General features: G+C 42.4%; 1 protein-coding gene across 10 annotated transcripts in view; it reads left to right on the forward strand.

The window, feature by feature from the left end:
• The window catches only part of ATXN7 (ataxin 7), a 128,527-nt gene that overhangs the window by 85,296 nt on the left and 21,756 nt on the right, over positions 1–21,475 (forward strand). For 8 of the 10 annotated variants that reach the window (XM_074313234.2, XM_074313230.2, XM_074313233.2 and 5 more), the window contains 2 exons: positions 17,935–18,187; positions 20,305–20,564. In XM_074313234.2, the coding sequence (XP_074169335.1) occupies positions 17,935–18,187; positions 20,305–20,564 (513 nt within the window). Of the gene's footprint in view, positions 1–8,812; positions 8,967–17,934; positions 18,188–20,304; positions 20,565–21,475 lie in introns of those variants that run through there. The other 2 variants (XM_019728357.3, XM_019728358.3) reach the window with 2 other exon arrangements.

Raw genomic sequence — 21,475 nt, forward strand, 5'->3', positions numbered from 1 at the left:
ACTCCTAAAATAAATTTCATTCACACAGATAAAATGTACCAGACCAGGTTTTCTGACTACTAGTAGGTATTTCTCATGCATATAATAAGGATGTGTAGAGTTAAAAAAGAAAATCTAGAGAAAATGTGAAAAATTCCATCTGTCCAAAACCCTAATTAGTGACAGATGTTTTAGCTCAGGTAGAATTTTAATGCTTAGAGTAGCTGGGTAAGCACTGTAAACCTATTACCTCAGAGAGTACATTCAGTAATTTGAAGATGTAATGATAGTAGATAGATATTTGATTTAGCACAGTCCTTGGATTTCTCTTCAGAATGTTCTCCTACTTTATTTAACCCTAAATCATAGCTAACCAAAGATAATCTCCTCCTCTTTTTGTTCCAGCCTCATAACATTTTGTAGCTTCTTTAGAGAATTGGTTGGCATATTTATTTCTGTAGTCAGTATAAAGATTGAAACTTGTTTCAGAGCCAAAAATATTTCGCTCTCTTGCTGTGGAGACACATGTCAGGCCTTTCTCCAGAAGGCGAGGGCTGAGCCAGGGAAGGGAGCTAACCAGAGTAGACGATCAAAACGTGAATGCTGTCAAGGTGGACATTAGTTTCACTCTAAACTTCCCAGTTGACCATTGGACCTAAGCTTCTTGTCACTGAATAGCATGATGTAAAACAAATGCAGTAAATTGAGTTTTTCTTTGCCAGAAGCCAAATAGTGTTAACACAATTTTATATGAGGTGTGATCAAACTACAGTGAATGTTTAAATAAAAGAAAAATGTATTATAATAAAAGACACGTTGCCATTAATCCCTCTCAAAATACTCCCCCTTCGCTTCAAACCACTTATCCATCCCATCATTCTTGCCACTTTCTGAAGCAGTTCTGGAAGTCCTCTTTTGTGAGTGTCTTTAGTTGCACTGTCGTGGCTGCCTCATGTCCTGAGTCATTTTGACTTTGGGGAAGAGCCAGAAGTCGCATGGTCCCAGATCTGGTGAATAAGGTGCATGAGGACACACTGTAATGTTTTTATTTGACAGAAATTGCCATATATCAGAAGCCATGTGTGACACAGAGTGTTGTCATGATGGAGGATGATTTACGGCACACTTTAAAACACACCCTCTCTCAACCGTAGTTTACACCTGACTGACTGCATTGAACAAGTTGAAACTTGTCACACATTGTTACTAAGTTTCGACGCACTGCTTTCAGTATTGAAGATCGCTGCCTTTCTGTTGGATGGTACTCAGCAGCAGCATTCACCATATTTTGTGATCACAACAGAAAGGCTCCGTGTCACACGTCGCTTCTGGTATGGCAATTTCTGTCAAATGAAAGCATTCACCTTATTCACTGGACCTGGCACTATGAGATTTCGGGCTCCTCCCCAAAGTCAAAATGACCATGAAATGTCAACGTTTTGAATTGATTCAGAACATCGAGGCAGCCATGACAGCACAACTAAAGACACTCACGAAAGAGGACTTCCAGAACTGCTTCAGAAAGTGGCAAGGATGATGGGATAAGTGTGTTCAAAGTGAGGGGGATTAATGACAATGTGTCTTTTACTGTAATAAATTTTTTAAATTTAAACATTCACTGTATTTTTCTAATACACCTCATGTTATTTCCTTAGTTATATAATCAGCAGATATCTTTAAAATGGTGCTATATTTATGCCATTTGTAGGAGCAACATTTTAATTTCTAGTTATAAAATGTGTTAATATAAATGTGTGTGTTTTTTTCCCTCACACTGAAATTCTAATCAAGTGAAAGCTCAAACTTGCAGCACAACAGTCAGTAAGTCAAGTGACAGGGAGTTGGGGCAAGGAAAGAGACTTTATTTGGAGAGATAGCAAGCCAAGAAGATGGCAGACTAGCATCCTAAATAACCATCTTGAGAAGGTACAGAGTTCAGGCTTCTTTCATGTCAGGGAAAGGGGGAAATGGGAGGGGTTTCAGGTCAGGAGGTGATTGTTGACCGCAGACGTCAGCAAGGCTCCAAAGGGGATGGTGAGACTTCTTTGCTTTTGGTCAACAGAGTCTGGTTGCTGTGATCCCAGTCACGAGGTTCCCGTAAATCTTTTGATAAACAACCATTATTTGTGTACATACCTTCTTTATCCCCTTGGGGAGGTAGTTTCAAGCAGTGAGGTTGCTTCAGTAACTCCTAGGCTGCAGGTTAGCTTACTTCCATGATCAGCATAGCTATGTGCAGGACTAAGCAGAAGCTGCTAACCGACATGTCGTGGGAACTGGCAGGCCCGAGCAAGATGGAGTCAGAAAGACGGATTATTTTATTCTGTTACAAAATTTGTGCCTTTTTTAATGTCTGTGTCTTGAAGTTGTTTTGAAAAAATAAACTGGCAATGATATTATCCATGTATTTAACAAGTATTTATTGAGTACCTACTGTCTACTCTAGGCATTGTTCTCCACTGAACTAGAAAAGCAATGTCTTTGACTTCATACAGCTTATATTTTGTTTAGGGAGGGTGGAGCGAGAAGGATAAAAATCAAGTAAAATAAGATTATTTCACGTAGTGATAAATGCTAGGAATAATGTGAAAAAAAATGATCAAGGCAAGGCATTTTAGATAAGGCTAGTCAAAGAAAGCCTCTCTGAGAAGTGGATGTTTAAGCTCAGTGATGAAAAAGAGCCTCTGTGTGAAGGTCTGGAGGACCAGTGTTCCAGAGGAAACAGACAGTACAAAGATCCTGAGGTGGAAACGGGTTGGGCGGCAAGGCCAGTGAGGAGGTGCCAGAGCACTGTGCAAGGAGAGGGCTGCAGGTGGAGTTAGGGAGAGGGGCCGGGGCAGAGAAACCAGGATGCGGCAGTGCCAGCAAGGCTGGGTAGCTGGACGATTTGAGCACGGAAGCATCTTTTTTTGTTTTGTAGTGGAACAGTAATTTAGTCATACAAGCCAGAAAACAAAAGAGGATATGTACACTTTTCTGGGACTTCTCATACTCTCATTTGGGTAACAGAAACTTGTTGATCAAAAAACACATGTATTTTGATTTTTTTTCATTATTAGCATAGTAGTATACATTGTAAAAAAAAAAAAAAATTAACCAACAAGAGGATAAATATGCAATCAGAATAAATAAAGCTTCTCTGTGTTACTTATTCTCAGTCAGAATAAATAAAGCAGTTTGGCATTTATCCTTGGAAGGTTCCTAGACCTTGGGCAAAACAATATTTGGCTCCATACTTCTCACACACGAAAAATTAGATTTGTTATAAATCTACTTTTTAAACTTAATAACCTATCTTTTCCAGGTTAATGCATGTTGCTCTATTTCCTTCTTTCTGAAGACTGCCTGTAATTCCACTTCTTAATGTATTTAACTTAATCAGTTCCCTATTGACAGGCATTTACCTTTTCAGTACATTATTCCATGCAATGCTTTAAAGACCATTCTCTGGGAATGCCTGTGTATTTCAGCGTATTAATTCTCCTCAGGGAGGCTGGCATAGCGGCCCTCCAGGTTAGTGCTAGTGTGATGCATAGAACTACTTCAACTCTTCTGATTTGTGTCATCAGCATGAGACAGTGAAAATGTGGGTTTCTAACACCATCAATCAATCAAGAAACTATTACTATTCACCAGTGCTACTCTTGACTTGTCTGCCACATATAGAAATTGTTAGGATAGCTGTGCTTCACATTTTAAAGGGGACATTTTAGGATATAAATCCATATTTTAGTTGTATTTTCTAAAAGACGTTTTTCCTGACAATCATTTCACAAGACTAATATGTATGTTGACTAGTTAAGATACGCACACACACCAGCTGTTTCAACCCTGTTAAGTTGTGGTCTTACATGTGACCAGAAGAGGGAGTTTTTATCACTTCCTTATGTTGTAGCGCCTACTGCGTACCTGGCTGGGATAATTCCTCCCATGCATGTTCTAGTCCAAGCCCATGAAACAAACTGGTTTGGGGCAAGAGGTCAGTGGCCACATTGTGTATCTAAAAATCCCAGTCTTAGGTTTACTTCTACATCTTGTTTTTAAGACAAGAGTTCTCAGATTGAACTTCAAAGAAATTTTATACCTTCTCCTCTTGTGTGTTTGAAAGTTAAAAAAAAAAAGGAGAGGGAAAGATCAGGGAAGGTAATTACCTCATGGTAAAATAAGTTAAAATACAAACAGTAAACCCTTAACCACATATGATAGAGTTCTTGATTTGTGGTTTCCCAGGGTCAAAAATAAACTCTGAACTGAAATTTGTTTCATTGCTTCTTGTGCTTGATATTTTAAAAAGATTGTTAGAATTCTTAATACAAGATTTGTAGTGAGCTTTTGAAAGTGAAGAGGTTGTTACTCCTGAGTGGCTAGCAGGCCTTTCTGTGTGATTCTTACTGTGCTCAGTTGTGCTACTTGAATCTCAGTCTGCCTAGCCAAACAAATGAAATGGGTGACATCGTCAGGATAACTCGTTTGCTGTAATAATACCAGGATTTCATATTGTTTAAATTCTTTTCAGTTGCCTTTATAGTGCATTTTTTGTAACAAAAACTTGTTAAAACAGTTTCTCCATGGACTTTTTGATTGACGTGAGTATATGAAATATATATACACACCATATATTTTTACATAGATACACAAATGTAATAATCACAAACATGCTATTTTCAGTTAGCCTTCTTTTTTCCTATTTCATTGGTTCTTTCTGCCTCCCCACCGTCTTCACCTTAAAAGTCCTTTTTACTCTGTAAGCTGTCGATGCAACTTGGCATATAACTTAGTATTGTACATCCTTCTATATTTTTTTTTCATGCTCATAACTCTATATAGGCACATATAATGCCATGTTTTACTAGCAGGCACTAGTTTTACAAAAAATGGATCATGTTATGCACACTTGTTTTCTACTCAACAATACTACCTGGGAATCCATTCATATCCCAACATAACACTAATCCCCTTTTTAATGATAGCTTACTGTCTAAGGTGTGGCTGTGCAGTAGCCAGGCCCTCTGTCTGTGGATATTAACTTTGTTTCCTGCTTTTTGCCCCTATGACCAAAGTAACAGTATCCACCCTGCTACATATGTCCTTAACTATTGGTGGTTTTGTTTCTATGGAATAGAGTCTCAGAAAGGGTATTTATTTGCACTGTTAATAGCTGCTACTAGATTGTTTCCCAAAAAGACTGTAATACCTTGTAGCTCTACTAGAATTGTATGCAAGTATTGCCACCAGGAATAGGTGTTTTATTTTTCTAAACTTTCATTTCTTTTTCTAAAGCCTGTTACATTATTTTACACACACACACACGATTGTAATTTGATTTTGAAGTAAATTTCTCTAACAATTGCACACTTTTTTACTACCAGAATGGCATGTATCTTCTGAGTTTTAGTAATATGAGGATGTGAGGCAAAGAGATCTTTCAAAAACTGAGTGATAATTTTTTTTAAAATTTCCATTTAAACAATGACAGGCAATCTTCCTATAATATGGAAAACTTCTGTTCATTCTGTATGGAATTTACCTCAGGGAAGACATCTAGTTCTGTTAGGTGGGATTCCTCTCTGTTAGGCAGCATGTGTAGTCTCCTACAGGAGAACAATCTTTGGAGAGATTAATTGCAGGGCCAGTGAAAAACAATATGTCGTCAGTTTGACTTCTGATTGCATTTGGAGTGACAGTGCTCACTTTGTGTATCAGATACTAACAGGGCTGAGGTGAGACTGGGGTTAACACGAAGTCCATGTAAATCAGGCAATGAGGTTATACTTTATTCGCCTGCCTTCGAACACATGGGACAGCTGCAAAGGGACACACACATGAAGTGTGGCTGAGCCCTGAAGAAGATGGTGGCAGCCAGTGGCATTAGCCCCCAAGGTGAATTACCCTCATTTAGACTCCATCTCCCACCTCTCCTAATCCGGCCTGAGTACCTAATGAGCACTGGGTAATATAGCAACATTTCTTGGTGAAGCTAATCTGATTCTGGATAGCAGGCTGCCAGGCCCACAGCTGAATGAATTGCTTGGTATTTCTAAGTTTGAAAATACTTTCTCCCCCTTTCAAGTGCTCCTTGGCAGCAGGTAAGGAATGTTAAAGCTCCTGTAAGTGCCAATTAAGGCCAATTATAACTCGCCCGGCCTGCTGAGACAGTGAAGTGGGGTTAGTGGATGGAGACTTGTGCTCTGTAAACTGGAGAACTGGCTACCTACCGCCAGTGACAGGAACACAGCACTTCCCAACTGCCAAGGCCTTGTTGGGTGCCCTGCAGAACACCCACGACAGACACCTCTGCTGGCTTCTCAGGGATTTCATTTAGGAAATCCCATGATTTGTTGGCGACTTCACTAATTCCTATAATCAAAACCACTGTCCTTCTCTTACTCTTCCTTTCTTCAGATGATGTCCAGTTTCTCCTTGTTTCTAATCATAATAGCTAACATCTGTCGAGCATTGGAGATGTGCTGGGTGCTGCACTAAAGGTGTTACGAGGAGGGAGCAGAATTAGGCTTCTCAGAGGGACACACAGACCTGAGGGCCAGGACTCTTCTGCCCGCGGCTGCACCACTGAAAGTGCTGAGACCGCGGGCAGCTGCCCCTCCTGCTCGGGCTGCACTGCTCGTGCTCTGCGCCGACTCATTCACAGAAGGGTTTGTGTCAGATCAGGCCTCCTGTTGTGCAACCAGAGTAAAATTGGTGAGTGCACACCATCCACACCACAGCCGATACCTGTAATCTTTGGTCTGTAAGGCATGGATGTTATTCTATCAAAATGGTATTTTACTCTGTAGTCTTTTTGTAGTCTAGAGTCTGTTTTTTTCATAAGAAAAAAGCAATGTGAGCATGTCCCCAGACCTAGACACTTAAATCTGAGCCACCATTGAGGGATTTAATATCAGTATAAACTTTATTTGGATAGGATATTGGGAAATGGTTTGAAGAAAATAATAACGGTGCTTTTCAAAGAGAACAGAGCTGTATGTGTTAAACATTAAAAGTTTAATTTGAGTTTATGCCCAGTTTTTGTGTATTTGCATATATTGTACAGAGTTACACATATTTTCCTGGCCTACACTGTCATTCATCCCTTTTTGATGTACATCTTAAAAATAAATTTAAGTTCTTTATATATGAAATTAAATGTAGACATGTGTTTGTGGCATTCAAGAACATTTGCTGAAATGTACCCTGGTTTTCATAAGGGTTGTAGAAAGACTGTCCCCAGAACTGTCACTGATTGGCTGGTTCTCGTAACAGTTGTTTTCCCCACTTGCACATCCACCATCCACAAAAGGGAAGACTGGAAAGGCAAGCGTTTGTGCTGGGAGACTGGCGAGGAGGTCGATGTCCAGTGTGGTGGCTGCAGCGGTGTGGGGTGACACCGCGCCTGAGGAAGAGCCTCTTGCCCCAGTTCTGTCCTGCAGGGGAGGACCGGCATCCCGGGACACCTCCGGGGCCCCAGGCGGCTAGGTGCCGTGAGCGGTGCTCAGGCCTGTGGCAACCAGGCAGTACAGCAATGGATTGTGTTTTCTTTCTGCTAGCTTAAGAAAACTTTCAGTCAATTAACCGAAAATTCTTGTTTTTGCTAATTAACTTTTGAAATTCGCTCATTCTGTCCTTCTAAGGCCTGCTAATGGCTCTTTCTTTGTGTTCTTCTGCTGTCTTTTAAGGACCACCATAGTTTTGTCTGAATGTGCCTGTAAGAAATTTGAAAAGGAAAAGAAAGCAGTAGGTTTCAGAAAACCCTCTGGATCTTAATATTGCTGCCATGGTTAGGATCTGAATGCTTGCTGTGAAAATAAAGCAGTGTGGCTACTGTTCTTTTGTTTTAGAATAAATTTAGCATTTGTGTGTGGTCTAATAGAAGCCATTTCCTATGGCCCACAACTTTTATCCCTTCCAGGCCAAATCTTTCCACACGTGTAATTCATAACTTTTTGCCAAATATTCTGCATGGGGTGATGGGAGTCTGTATAGGAATTCCCCCCGACCCCCACCTCTTTGACATTTAAAAGTGTTCATTCTGAACTATCAGGGCATCTGAGTGTATTTACGTGTGCAGCCTTTATCATCCTAACAGTCAGATCAGTTGGCCATTTTTTTAAGTGTGTGTTTGACAGTAAGATTTGATGATTGACAAGAGCGGGAGTAGTGATATGGGGAACATAATGGGGCTGAGATAGAAACAGCTAAACCAGGAAGACACTGTTTATAAAGAGCCACTTAGAGAAGTTTTTGGATTCCCAGTATAAAAAGTACCACGCTTTAGTCAGACATCCAGTGATTAAAACTCTGGACAGTCAGGTGTATATTCTTCTGAAGTTAGACTTATTTTACAAATATGCACGGAAAATAAGTTAAGATTTTTATTACCAGATTTAGGAAGAAAAGTGTGCTCACTTGTAACAAACCTTTATTTCTTAAAAATACAGATCATGAGGAAATAAAATGTGGGGAAAGTCTTGTTGATATGTATAGAAATGTATAACTTTAAAACTTCTAGGTCTATCGAGGCATAAAAACTAGATTGTATAATGAATCATGTAAATTTTCTAATATACCTGGTAGTAACAGTGTCTGTTTGAAGGTATTTAGAAAAACCAGGGTGTGAATAATTCACATTTTAGCAGGTTTAATTTATAAATTTCATCTCCAGTTTTGGCAAGTTGCCTTTCAAAGAGAAGGATTAATTTACATTAGCCAGGATGCCTTGTATGACCGTATTAGATCAAATTAGACTCCACCCCTTGTTTTCTGTTGATCTGCCAGGACCTTTGTAATTCAAGTGCTTTTTACAGTAGTAGCAAATGTTACATAAGACCAAACATGGAGCATATTTGGAGTTGGTGGGCAGACCCAACTCATGATGTAAGCCTGCAGTAGCGAGTGTGCAATGAAGCACAACCAAATTATGTGAATGGAAGGTAACAAGAAGCGTCTCCAGAATAGCTCTTCCTCCGCACCAGGGCTGAAAGCTCCACTAGGTAAGTTTTCTGAGACAGTTTTCAGAGGCTGGTCTTGGCTTGGGGCCCAGTTCTGGATGAGCTTGCAGGAGGTGGGTTAGTTCTTTGGTAACACTCCATAGAACCAAGCAGAGTCGGAAGAGTTTGTGCAGGCCTGTTTCCTGCTATCATTTGTCCTGTCCTGCCAGCAGGCCGGAGCCGTAAGCAGCTGAAGTGGTGCAAAGCGTGAGCTCTGCAGAGCTAGTGATCAGAGTGGGTAATCGCAACCAGAGAGATTAGCTACTGCAAGCCGTCCACAGGAGCCATTCTGAAATGTCATTGAAGTAATCTGGCCAAAGTTCAAAATGCAGACAGGAGTTGAGTTTGCTATTAACTCCAACAAAATGCTGCGGTTTGCACCAAACAGTTCCCGGATCTCAAAACAGGGAGAACATTGGTTACGTCGTTCTCTAAAAATGGAGGAACGTTGTAACATGCTTTAACTGTTTGTTTTGTATTTCACTTGTGGTAAGTGAGGTTTCATGACAGCCAGTTCACAGTGTTTCCTGTAAGAATGTGTCTGAAAGCTATTTTGTCAGATACTTCAAATCCACAGCACAGTTTCGAACAGAACACTGGCAAGAGGGAAAACAACTTCAAAATACAAACAGTAACCCTGGGAAGTCATTCAGTAACTTCTTCAATTGAGTGTATAAAAATGTAATTACTGACTGACTGCCAGAAAAGACGCTCTTTTCAGTTGTTATTGAGGTAGCCAGTACAGCTAAGCTGAGTGGGTTGTGAAGCTGTTCTCCCAGTTACACTAATTATCATGCCTCTGTCCGCAAGCAGGAAGGGAGGTGACAGTTGAGTTCTTTACTTCTTACTGGCTTCAAATTTCATGCCTTCTGCGATGACCGGATGGGTTTAATTGAGGTTGAAATTTAGCTACCCTTTTGAAGGACTTTAAGTACAAACAAATCTTAAACCTTAAACCAAATGGCTGTTAATTCCCTAAAATTGATTTTTCTAAAAACTCTTGTCTCTCGTGAGGCAGTTTTAGTTTTGCCATTTCTGGTTTCGTTTTTGAATATTTCTTTCGGTGTTTATTAGTTGACAGCCCTAGCCTATAGGTGGGGCAGATGCTATTTCTCTCTTCAGAAGAAATAAACACGTGCTGCAAACTCATTGAAAACAGCGGCATTGTTAAGTAATGAATCACTCATTCCTTGTTAACAGAGTGCCTAACGAAGGACGTTTTCTGGACTGTTCTAAGTTTGAGGGTTTTGTTATTCCCATGTTCGTGGTCTTCTCTCCACTCCCACCCCCACGCAGAATAAAGTAAAATAAAAAGGATAGACAGCTAGTGGGATGTAGTGTAGCAGTGAAGCTGTGCCTTGCAGACTTGAGCGTAGCACGTTGCAGCAGGTGGTGGTGACACTCCGTTCAACCTGCACTTGCTGCTGCTCCCTCTTGGCCTGGAAGACAGTGCTCCCTGTGGGGATTCCTGCACAGGAGTGTTCACTCAAAACAAACAAACAAACAAACAAAAAGAGAGCTCCTCTAATTTGAGTTTTACCAGGTTCCTATAATCCTCTCTTCCCCGATCTGTGTGTGTGAAAACTGGATTGGAGTAGTAAAGACACATTGTTTTTCATAATTCTCTTTTTACACTTTGATGATAGTCTTGTGTCTTTCATTTGGGAAACACTGACCCAGACCCGAAATACGGCTACAGACATGCCCGTGTACAAATTGCGTTTGTTGATGCTTGGACTGCGCATGGTCTGACAAACTGCGAGGCTGAACTTACAGTGATGGATCACTGAATTTGTAGGGTGCTTTTTTTCCCTAACAGATGACGGATTAAATCAAAAAGCACCTGGAAACTTGGGGAGTTTTGGTTCGGACTGTTTTTTCTTCTCACCTGTTGATACCTGAGAAATACAGACATTTCAAGTCAATGAAAGTGTGGGAGGGAGATGGGAGCAGATTTTCAGAAATGCTGTGCATCGTCACTCGGACGGCAAAATTTGCTTGTTTTCAGGCAGGTGATTGCTTGCTATATTCTGTCAGGATCATTTGGTAACAGTATGCTTCCTGAAGACAGCAGGGAGAGGTCCTTAGGACTATTAGCAAAATAGAAGTGGCAGCCAGCATGGCATGCATTTCAGGATATCCTGTAGTCAGAAACAGTGACAGTAAGTCACAAAGGTGGCACCATTCCGGGGATCGTAGGAGCACATAGAGGTGGCTGTGTTTTACTCAAGGCATCCGCGAACGTGTGTGTGTGTGTGTCTGTCTGTCTGTCTGTCTGAGGCCCTGGTGACGAGCCTCCGTGCATCTGCACCTTGGCCAGGGCTGCCAGAGCAGAGGAAGGGGCCACCTTAAGGAAATGAACTGGCTGCCGGGACCATTCAGTTTTCCCTAAAACAAGCTGTCTTCTGACCATGATTATGAAGAAATGATGTCATACTCACAACTGAGGTGATCAAATGTTACACCATTAAGTACCCCCTCTTTTTCGCCATTGCATCTTCTTTACTAAACTATTTGGATTTTTAAACTATTTTAAAACATTGTTTAAATGTTTGCCAAGAGCTACAAGTTAAGATGGTGGGGGAGGGGTACCCCTAGATAGTCAATAAGTTTTTCATATTTCTCACATACTTGAAAGCAAAGTCCAGAAAGAACAGTCCCATGGGAAGTCCTGGCAACATTATTTGCTGCCATATTTCTGCTCCTTTCTTAGCAACATTATTTACAATCCATTCACGCCTGTCCCTTCCCCCACCGGAGTCTTTCTCCCTTGTAATCTGCCCTTTGTGATCTGCTCTTTCATGCAGGCAGTGTGAGTGGGGTGCTGCATTGTGCACCCTGCCTGGAGATGTGGAAATGCCAAGAGTGGGGCTTTTATTCCCATCATAAAGCACTCACTTAAAGAGCTTGATAATTTGATTATAAACCTTTGGCAAAAAGTTGTTTCAAGTGGCCTGAGTGCTGTAAATGACTCTCTTTCTGCACTTTCCCCTTATGTTTTAATTTTAAAGCACCTCTGCATTAGGGGGAGGAGAAAGGCATTTGGCAGAAGTCACAGTTGGAGACTAATTTGTTAGGGCAGCCAGTGTTGAAATCATCCTTTTCAGTTAAATCTCCCCAGTGGAAAGACGCCGGTGCTTTGTGCCGAAGACTTTCTCCCTCACTGTTCTCCAGTGCCAGTTTGTAACCCACCTGGGCACGCTCCGAAGCTGCCTCCGGCTCCAACTGTGGCCCATTGTCCTTGGGCACTCGTGTCAGAGAACAGCTCTGGGTTCCCCAACTTAAGATTTTAATGTTCCAGGAACAGTCCTACCGATTTGCTTCCTTTTTAGTACTAGACTATTTATTAATCAAGTACCTGAGGACCCTAAAGCAATTGAATCAAAAGAAAAACAGATTTGGGGATTAAAGAAGTATGTGACAACAAGGAGTGGAGTGGGACCCCCTTTGCCTGCAGACACGAGCGCTTTCAGAAAAGAGTAAGAAAATGTACAGGGAAGGGCTGACAGTGAGAGCCGTGAGCAGACATCATTCAGTGTTCATGATCACGCGTGGTCCGTGGTGTGATTTAAATGGCATACCAAGTATTTTTTAATAGTTATTGGGAAAAAATAGCTGTCAAACCCAAAGCCCTGGTTTCACAGACACTGCTTCTGCAGTGCTAAATTAGGTGTGTCTAGTCAGCCACTGTGTTTTGAAAAATACGTTAAGTAAATAATAGTCTTTGATAATGTGCACATATGACAAAAGACCTGGAGTGGGATTCGATTTTGAATCTCAGAAGCTTAAGGAAAGCACTGATGTGGTGAAAAGTAGATGTGTAAGGAAGAAGTTCGGAGATTTAAAAATCCACATATGTGACCTTATAGCCTGGCCTCAGGTCCTGATCTGGGATGTTTCCTATGAAAGACAGATGATGCCGGCTGACCCCTCGCGAGTCGTGTTGGGCACCCTGCAAGTGAAGAATGGCAGTTTGGGTTAACTGGAAGCTGCGTCATAGCAGATTATACTTATTCTCAACCTGGGTATCAAAGTCAACAATTTAAATAATTCTGTGAAGGGGCTGCTTAATGAATGACCCAAAGTTTCTCAGCGGAGCTTTTTGGAGCTAACAATAATGATTGCTGTTAGCACTCTTGCCTGCTCTTCATGCCTATTGAGAACGGAACAATTATAACGTAGCTTCCTTTATTTTGGCATGTGTGAAATTGAGCACAGAACACCAATGAAATTGCTCTTTTTCTAAAGTATGTATTTGATAAGTAAACCATATTCATTCATTATAGAAAATTCAAACAGTATGCAAAGGTTTTTTAAAAATAGACCTATAATCTGAGGGATAACTACTTTAAAAAGTCTGATATAGTCGTATATCCTTCTAGATTTTTTTCAAGCATCAATGATTTGAAGTTACAGTTTGCTTTGACTGCTTTTTAGGTTTGTGCTCTAACTTTGGCACTTGTCCGTTATAAATTATTTTTAGTTATTTCCAAAGCAATATTTATTTATGACTTAAAAATACCTAATTACTTGCTTTGAGCTCCTTTTTGGTTTGTACCTGAGTGTCAATACACAAACACACAGACACACACACACGCATATATATATATATATATATATATATATATATATATATATACACATACATACACACACACACACATATATACATAGACACACAGACATACATGCGTTCACTTGCATATAATCACAAATATGTATATTTTTAAATCTCAGCATGATTCCAAAATTACAAGCTCAGTATTTTTGGTTGCCTTCCACTTCGAAAGACTTAAAGAAAGCTGTCCTCTCCTCTCCCCCATATCCTGCCCTTGCCTTCAGTGGGGTCACATCTTCAAGACACAAAGGGGAAGAAAGCCCTGTGCATCCATCCATCTCTCCCTACCTGCCTCCCTTTACCTGCCTTGTTCTCACACCAACACACACTCACCCCTGGCTCTTTCTCCGTCCTTCCCATTTTCCCTGTATCTGTGTGTCTGTCTGTCAGTCTGCCTGTTTCTCCCTCTTGCTAGAGCCGTTCAAAGTGCCCTCCTGATTCAGGGACAGAGTGTGCTTTCTCTGTGCTGGTGCCAGACCCTGGAGAGGAGTGCTGTGGAAACTCAGCTCGGTCTCCTCACCAGACCACGCCGCAGTTATGCTTGGCATCTGGCCACCAGTTTGCCCACGCAATACAAGGTGCCTAACCCTACCTATGACTTGCCTGTTTCACTTTTGTTGTAAGAACATACACTTTTTTTAAGCTGGAGGCCTAGTTTCAAATCTTATGAAAAATAAGGGCCTACATTGAAAGGGTGAGGAGAGTCCGACTGAACTATAATTATGTTTGGTTTTCCCTCTTCGCTTTCTCATGGAGGGAAAGCCAGATGCTGCCCTTTCCAGAGAGTAAGTCACCAGACCCTGATGTGAAGGAACAACTTAATTCAGCAGCATGACAAGAATTTGAGCTGGCACTTTACAGCCAGAATCTCAGACAGAAAGACAGACACACACACGCGCACGCGTGCGCGTGCACAACCGGTTTCAAGTTTTAGTGAATGAAGAAGTTCACATGGTTAGTTGCCATTCTTCAGTTTTTAAGTAGCTTTTATTGCTGAAATAGAATATACAATTTTGGGGGAAATGTTATTCATACATCAGCTGACTTAATGTTAGGAGACTGTGAATCTTGATTTTGTAGTACAAAAGCCCAATTCAAGAGTTAATAGACAAGAAAAGAAGTGTTAACTAAAGAAAATGGGGAGAATGGACTCTGATGGGAGTAGAAAATTGAAAGGACAAGCTTGAAGTTAGTCAGTTCTGCTGTAACACAACACGCATTCCTGAAAAATTACCGCACTGTGCAAATTGCACAATAAAAACCACATGAGGCTCGTTGAGAAAATTGGGTTAGGGCACAACACTCAAGAACTTGATCAGTGACACACAGAAAAAGATAGGAACCTAACAAAAACGGTAGCACAGTTTTACATGGATTAAATGGTTAAAAAAACACACAACATAAATATGAGAATAAATATGACAGTTACCTTGAAAACGACCTGACATTTGGTTCTGGAAGAAGGTGGCGGGAAGATTGCGCTTGTGAGCTGAGTAGTGGTGGAAGGAAGAGTCTGTGAAATCACTGGAAAGTCGGAGCACTTGATGTGGACGGCGTGGCTCCTGCCATCCTGGGTGGCCGAGCTGCATTCCCATGGGGTTCAGTTCAGCCAGGGGCAGTTTCCTGCACCTAGTGCTTCCGGCACATGAAATCTTACAAAAGCAAATGCAAAATTTCATTATGCTCAAATTGTTTTTCAGTGTATCAATAGCTTTGGAATAAATTTACATTTTGAAAACAAACATTGTAGCAGAACTGACTGTATTCAATTAGATTGAGAATTTTGTTTACATCTTTTAATATCAGAGAAAATATATCACGTTTACTCTGAGACACGTGCTTGAGAGTTCCAATTGCCAGAGAATAGTAAAAGGAGTCGATTTCTTACAAATCAGAGTTCCTGTTGGGGTTTTCCCCCATTCATACCACAGACATGGTATTATTGTTCCTTCAGTACACTGCCACCGGACATACACTGTTTTATGGATGAGTATTTAAATATTTAATTATTTTAATGTATACCAGAAAAGTGTTTATAGGAAGCTGATCAAACCTATTGCTTCAGAGATACTATTGTTTTGGGAAAATATCTCTAAGTGCGGTACCGTGCTTCACACGGAGCCATCTCACATGGAGCCATCTGAAAATGGGTTGGGGTTAGTTTCAGGTTGCCCTTACTAGTGATTAAAGGGTGGCAGACCAGGAATTCTAACTATCCTGAAATCCTGTGGAGTTGTCCAAAATACCAATGATGCCCACATGAGAGACTGGTTAGTACGAGACTAAGGAAGAGTAGGGAATAGTAGAGTTGATCATTTAAAGTGTTGAGTACAAAATAGTATTTTATGTGGCTTTGGTTAGAACAATGAAAATAGTTTGTAATTGATGGAAGTTTTGAGAACGCCGGTTCAGGACAAGTAGCAGCAGTGAGCTTTAACAAACTGGTACACAGCACGGTACAGCACTGTGGGGATGCCAGGCAGTGTTCTCGGTGCTGCACAAATGTTCTCTTAGCCCCGGTTACTGAGCCTCGTCTCAGGCAGGCCCTGCTGCACCATGGAATCAGATCCGGGAGCTTGTAAGTGTCTGGATGCCCAGGCCACACCCCAAACCAGTTAAATCACACTCTCCGAGTGAGGGGGACTCAGGCACCAGTGTGATTTCAGCTCCTTAGGTTATGCCACTGTGTAGCCAAGGTTGAGAACCACTGGTCTAGGGCCATGAGAAAACCACTCCTCTTCACAAGAAAAGATGAACCGATCAAGCAGCTGTGAATTGCAGCCCTGCTCTGTGCCATGTCGTATGGGGAAGATGAGTGAAACATGGCTCAGGGAAGCTCCGCCATCCAAAGCAGACAACAGAACTGGAAATAGAGTTTTACAGTCCTGGCTGACAAGCGCTGAGTCTTGGAAGTATAGTCAGAGTATTTGGGATCACAGATGAGAGAGAAACTAAATTAAAAAATCAACAAAAAACCTCTGATGCCAAATTTGGAAAAATTATTAAACTTAAGTTAATTTAGTTTTCCCTTCCTTACAACTTTCAAATCAGGAAAGGGGGGCGGGATGCAACAAGCACTTACAAGTCACTATCAATTTAGCTTTCCTAACCTGCTGGTGGCCTTTGTGTGGTTGAGTTGGAGAATTTGAATTTTGCCTGCAGATAGCATAACACATTTGTCCTGGTGTAGGGCAGGTTCTCAAGTACCTCCTAAAGCATCGTTGAACTAATGGCCTTGTGGGGATAAATCATCACAGCTTCATAGAGAAGCTCCAGACTGGTATAAAAAAGACCTTTTAAAATAAACTATTTAAGTCATGCTGGTAGTCATTGATTCTCATATGTTTAATTTTTTAAATACTCAGAGCTTCCATATTGTGATAAGTAAATATTGGATCACATACGTTTAAAACTTAGACTTAAGCAGATGTGTCATTTTAAATTATAAGTTTAAAGGCAGCCGCTAAGCTACCATCATAAGGTACTTAAGTAGCTAAAGTTACTAAATAGTTTACTTGTTTCCATTGATAACATTCTTCAACAGCTCTGATTTATTTAATATGGATTGCTTTACTCTGAGAGAATCTGGTGCTCCAGCGGATGGACTTATTTTCAGTTACACCTGTGTAGTCTGTACTTAACCATTAATTACTTCCTGGTTTAAACACCAAGCACAGCTATTTGTGGTATTTTTGTCTTGCACCTTTGGCATCTTAGTGGTGTGAACCAGAGCTATGCCATCTGTAGTTGAATGACATTATTGAAATATTGAAAAAAGCGGGGGGGGGGGGGGGGGCTGAAATGATTAACTAGAAAAATGCAGCACAGATTCTTAAGGAATGATAAGATTACCCTAGAAACATTCTTATTTAGTGTCATATGCTAGTGGGTAGTGGCAAAAAAAAATGAAGGTACAATTTGTTTCTTAACATTTTGCTATTTGGAAAATTGGAGAGGTACTATGCTGGAGAGGAAGAATTAATTCCATACAATGTCAGTCAGCAGAGTTCTGCAGATGAATGAGTAATTTTATTCTGTCTGCCTGCAAGTTGGAACCATGAGGTTCATGTGCAAAACCCAGTATTCTAAGGTTTAGAATGGCTGTTTAACTTCCTCACGGCTGTCTGTGAATGATAAACCTTTTTATGCTGAGATGTTTCCTATGCACAAGGACCAGTTCCTAGAAGCCTTACTGAGCCTGTGGGGCCTAGATAAGCCATTTCTGAAAGCTGTAGAGTTTAGTATGTTGGAACCTAAATGTGTTGATTTCAGGGTACTCTTCCAGGGTTCCCTTGGAGACTTGCCTGAAACATGATGTCTTTTTTTTTTTTTTCCCTTTGTTTTCATTTTCAGAAAGAAGACATAGCTCATCCAGCAAGCCTTCTTTGGCCGTTCCTCCCACTTCAGTATTTTCTTTCTTCCCTTCTCTGTCCAAAAGCAAAGGAGGCAGTGGAAGTGGAGGCAGCCGTTCTTCCAGTGGAGGTGTTCTAAGCACATCCTCACTAAGTTCCAAGTTGTTGAAATCGCCCAAAGAGAAACTGCAGCTCAGGGGGAACAGCAGACCAATGCATCCCGTCCAACAAAGCAGAGTCCCCCACAGCAGAATGTGAGTACGGCCAGGATGGTCGTCATGCTTCCCTGATGCAAGTGGGCCTGTGCACACCGCTGCTCTGGGCGTGACTGGGAGCATGAGGAAGGGAGCCTGCCGGGGGAAAGTCATGTTCATGCTGTTTCTTTCTGTTTCCCTGTCACATCTTGGGTGACTTTGCAGAGTAGTAATAGTGTTAGTTATAAGGTTAATAATACTTACTGCTCCTTTGTTGTGTCTCACCTACTGAAACGAAGCTCTACATGTGTATCGGCCTTTAATTCCCAGAACAAACCTATGGAATAGGTATTGTTGTTATCCCCACTTCCCGGGTGAGGATAAGGAAGTGTAATAAAAGGTCAAGGAGCTTTAGCTGAGGACCCTCAAGTCAGAAAGGCCTGGATTCACATCCCAGCTGCGTCAATTCCTAGCTGTGGGGTATTGGACTTGGCACCACTTTTCTCCAGAGCCCAGGAACAGCATCCGTCGCGCAGGGTTATGAGAGCAGTGGGGCTAATGTGTTAGTCAGGCTCCTGGCCCACAGGAGAGAATAAATAAATGGATGCTGGCACTTCTGCTGTTGCAGTTGGTAACAGTAGGACGCAAAGGTGAAGGGAGTCCCAGATGCTGTCCTAGGCCTTTCCAGAGCCTGTAGGCCAACAGGGAAGCGGTGCTTCCTCCCCCCCGTCCTGGGTTCACATCACGAGTGTAGTGATGAGGGGAGACGGGAAGAAGCTGACACCCACCAGGCGAGGCTTTGGCGCCTCTCCACGCGGGGCTGTACGTGGGCAGGCCCCTGTGGTCACGTGAGGCAGCAGCCGTGCACTCCCAGAGAAACACATCTTGCTTCGTCATGGCGTCCCTTAGCCTTGGTGGCAGGTGGCTTTTCCCTGGCCCGCCTCCCCTTTGGAGGGTATGCCACACATCCCAGGCCCAGCGTCTGATTAACCTGGTTAATCTCAGGGCAGCGTCCAGCCCTTGCTACTGCTCAGGGACCTTGCCAACTGGGAGTGGCCCTGGCATCTTGCAGTGTCTCTGCTTCTGTCAGGCTGTCCCAGGTACAGCTGTTTGGGGTTGTTTGTTCTGGTTGCTAAGCCCCCAGCCTCTGTTCATCTGTCAGAAGTGCGAGTACAGCAAGCTTGGCTTTTGTTCCTAGAGCTGTCTGAACACCAAAGAAAATGCCAGTGTACTGTGCAAGTCACTTGCCAGCTGCACAGCTGTCAGAGCATTGACTCCACTGACCGAAGTTTATAAAACCCCATCCGTTCAAACCTCTATTTGGAGCTGTCCTCTAGAGGGGGACCAGGCCAGCTGTTAGCTTCAGAGCAGCATTTGCCACCCAAATGATAGTGTCTGTAAGATTTCAAGAGAAATCCATTCTCTGTTAGTGGCACAGGTATTATTCTGTGGTCAGCAGCCTTGCATCAGGCATGTGTATTCCAAGCTCCTATTACAGAAACCTTTCTCAGGGACTGGAGAATTATCACTCCAGTGATACATCATTTACTAATTAAACGTTGGTCTTGCTCATTGACAGAAGCAGAGAGCCTGTTCTTGGCGACATATTGTTAGGCTTATTTCAGTCCGTATAAGTCTTTAGTGACATTTCTTGGAAATATTCTCTAATTTCAATGTTCTTCTCTTTGCTCACTCAGTTTACTTTGTTTTGATGGATCCTTCCTTAACACGTTGCATACGGATCACGAGAATCTTCACGAGGGATTTAAACCCCGCCGTATGCAACATGTTAAAAATGACAGTTCTCAGAGACCTTCAGGTCCTGCAAATAGTCTTTGGTCCTTTTAGACTTTTTCATATTTTGCTTCTTGTAGGAATTGCATTAGGTCTCAAGTTAGATCTCCCAAAGGCTCCTGTGTAAGATTGTTCTGGAAAGATGACAGACCAGGTAAAGTCGATGGTCCCTGGAGGTTTTTGCCTCACCAGAAGGGCTTATAGACTGGCTAAATGTGAACCTTACTGAATTTCCTGGAGAGTCCTCAGCGGTTTCCATAAGGTGCCTTGAGGAGCCTAGCTGTGCGGTGCGGTGCACGGATGACAGGCACCCTTCATCCGTCTGTTCCCACTCACCGGGGCGCTGGTACTTAGGTCCTGCTGTTCTTGCTTCCCCGCCACAGCATGACGCCCTCTGTGAAAGTGGAAAAGATTCATCCGAAGATGGATGGCACACTACTGAAACCTGCGGTGGGGCCGCCCTGTCCTGCTACTGTGAGCTCCTCAGTCAAGCCTGGCCTTAACTGCCCCTCAATACCAAAGCCAACCTTGCCTTCACCTGGACAGATTCTGAATGGCAAAGGGCTTCCTGCACCGCCCTCCCTGGAAAAGAAGTCTGAAGATAGTTCCAGTAACAGGAAGTTTTTAAATAAGAGATTATCAGGTAACTTCCATTTCTCGTAGTGTTTCCTGTGTACTGGCCATTCATAGGGGAGCACATGAGCTGCTGTCTGTAAGTCCTCTTTTAAAACTGGTCATCGCCAGCTTGAGGAGGACGTTCCTTAAGTAGGATGCTTGCCGTCTGCACTGTTGCTCGGTTTTAAAGCGTGTGTGTGCGTGCTCTGTGTGTGTGTATGTGTGTGCGTGGGCGCTGTGTGTGTATGTGTGTGTATGTGTGTGCATGTGTGTATGTGTATCTGCACGTGTATATGTGGGTGCTGTATGTGAGTGTGTGTGTCGTGTGTTTGTGCATGTGTGTGTGCTGTGTGTATGTGTGTGTGCTGTGTGTGCTGTGCATATGTGTGTGTGCACTGTGTGCACGTGTGTGCTGTGTATGTGTGTGCACTGTGTATGTGTGTGCGTGTGTGCTGTGTGTATATGTGTGCACGTGTGTGTATGTGTGTGCATGTGTGTATGTGTATCTGCACGTGCATATGTGGGTGCTGTATGTGAGTGTGTGTGTCGTGTGTGCATGTGTGTGTGCTGTGTGTATGTGTGTGTGCTGTGTGTGCTGTGCATATGTGTGTGTGCACGTGTGTGCTGTGTACGTGTGTGCACTGTGTATGTGTGTGCGTGTGTGCTGTGTGTATATGTGTGCACGTGTGTGTATGTGTGTGCATGTGTGTATGTGTATCTGCACGTGCGTATGTGGGTGCTGTATGTGAGTGTGTGTGTGCACATTGTGTGTGTATCTGTGCGTGCGTGTGTCGTGTGTTTGTGCATGTGTGTGTGCTGTGTGTATGTGTGTGTGTGCTGTGTGTGCTGTGTATGTGTGTGTGCGCTATGTGTGCACTGTGTGCGTGTGTGCTGTGTGCACGTGTGTGTATGTGTGTATGTGTGCGCGTGCTGTGTGTA

Source organism: Rhinolophus sinicus, chromosome 5, assembly GCF_057876585.1.
Source record: "Rhinolophus sinicus isolate RSI-liver-muscle chromosome 5, RSI-T2T, whole genome shotgun sequence".
NCBI lineage: Eukaryota > Metazoa > Chordata > Mammalia > Chiroptera > Rhinolophidae > Rhinolophus > Rhinolophus sinicus.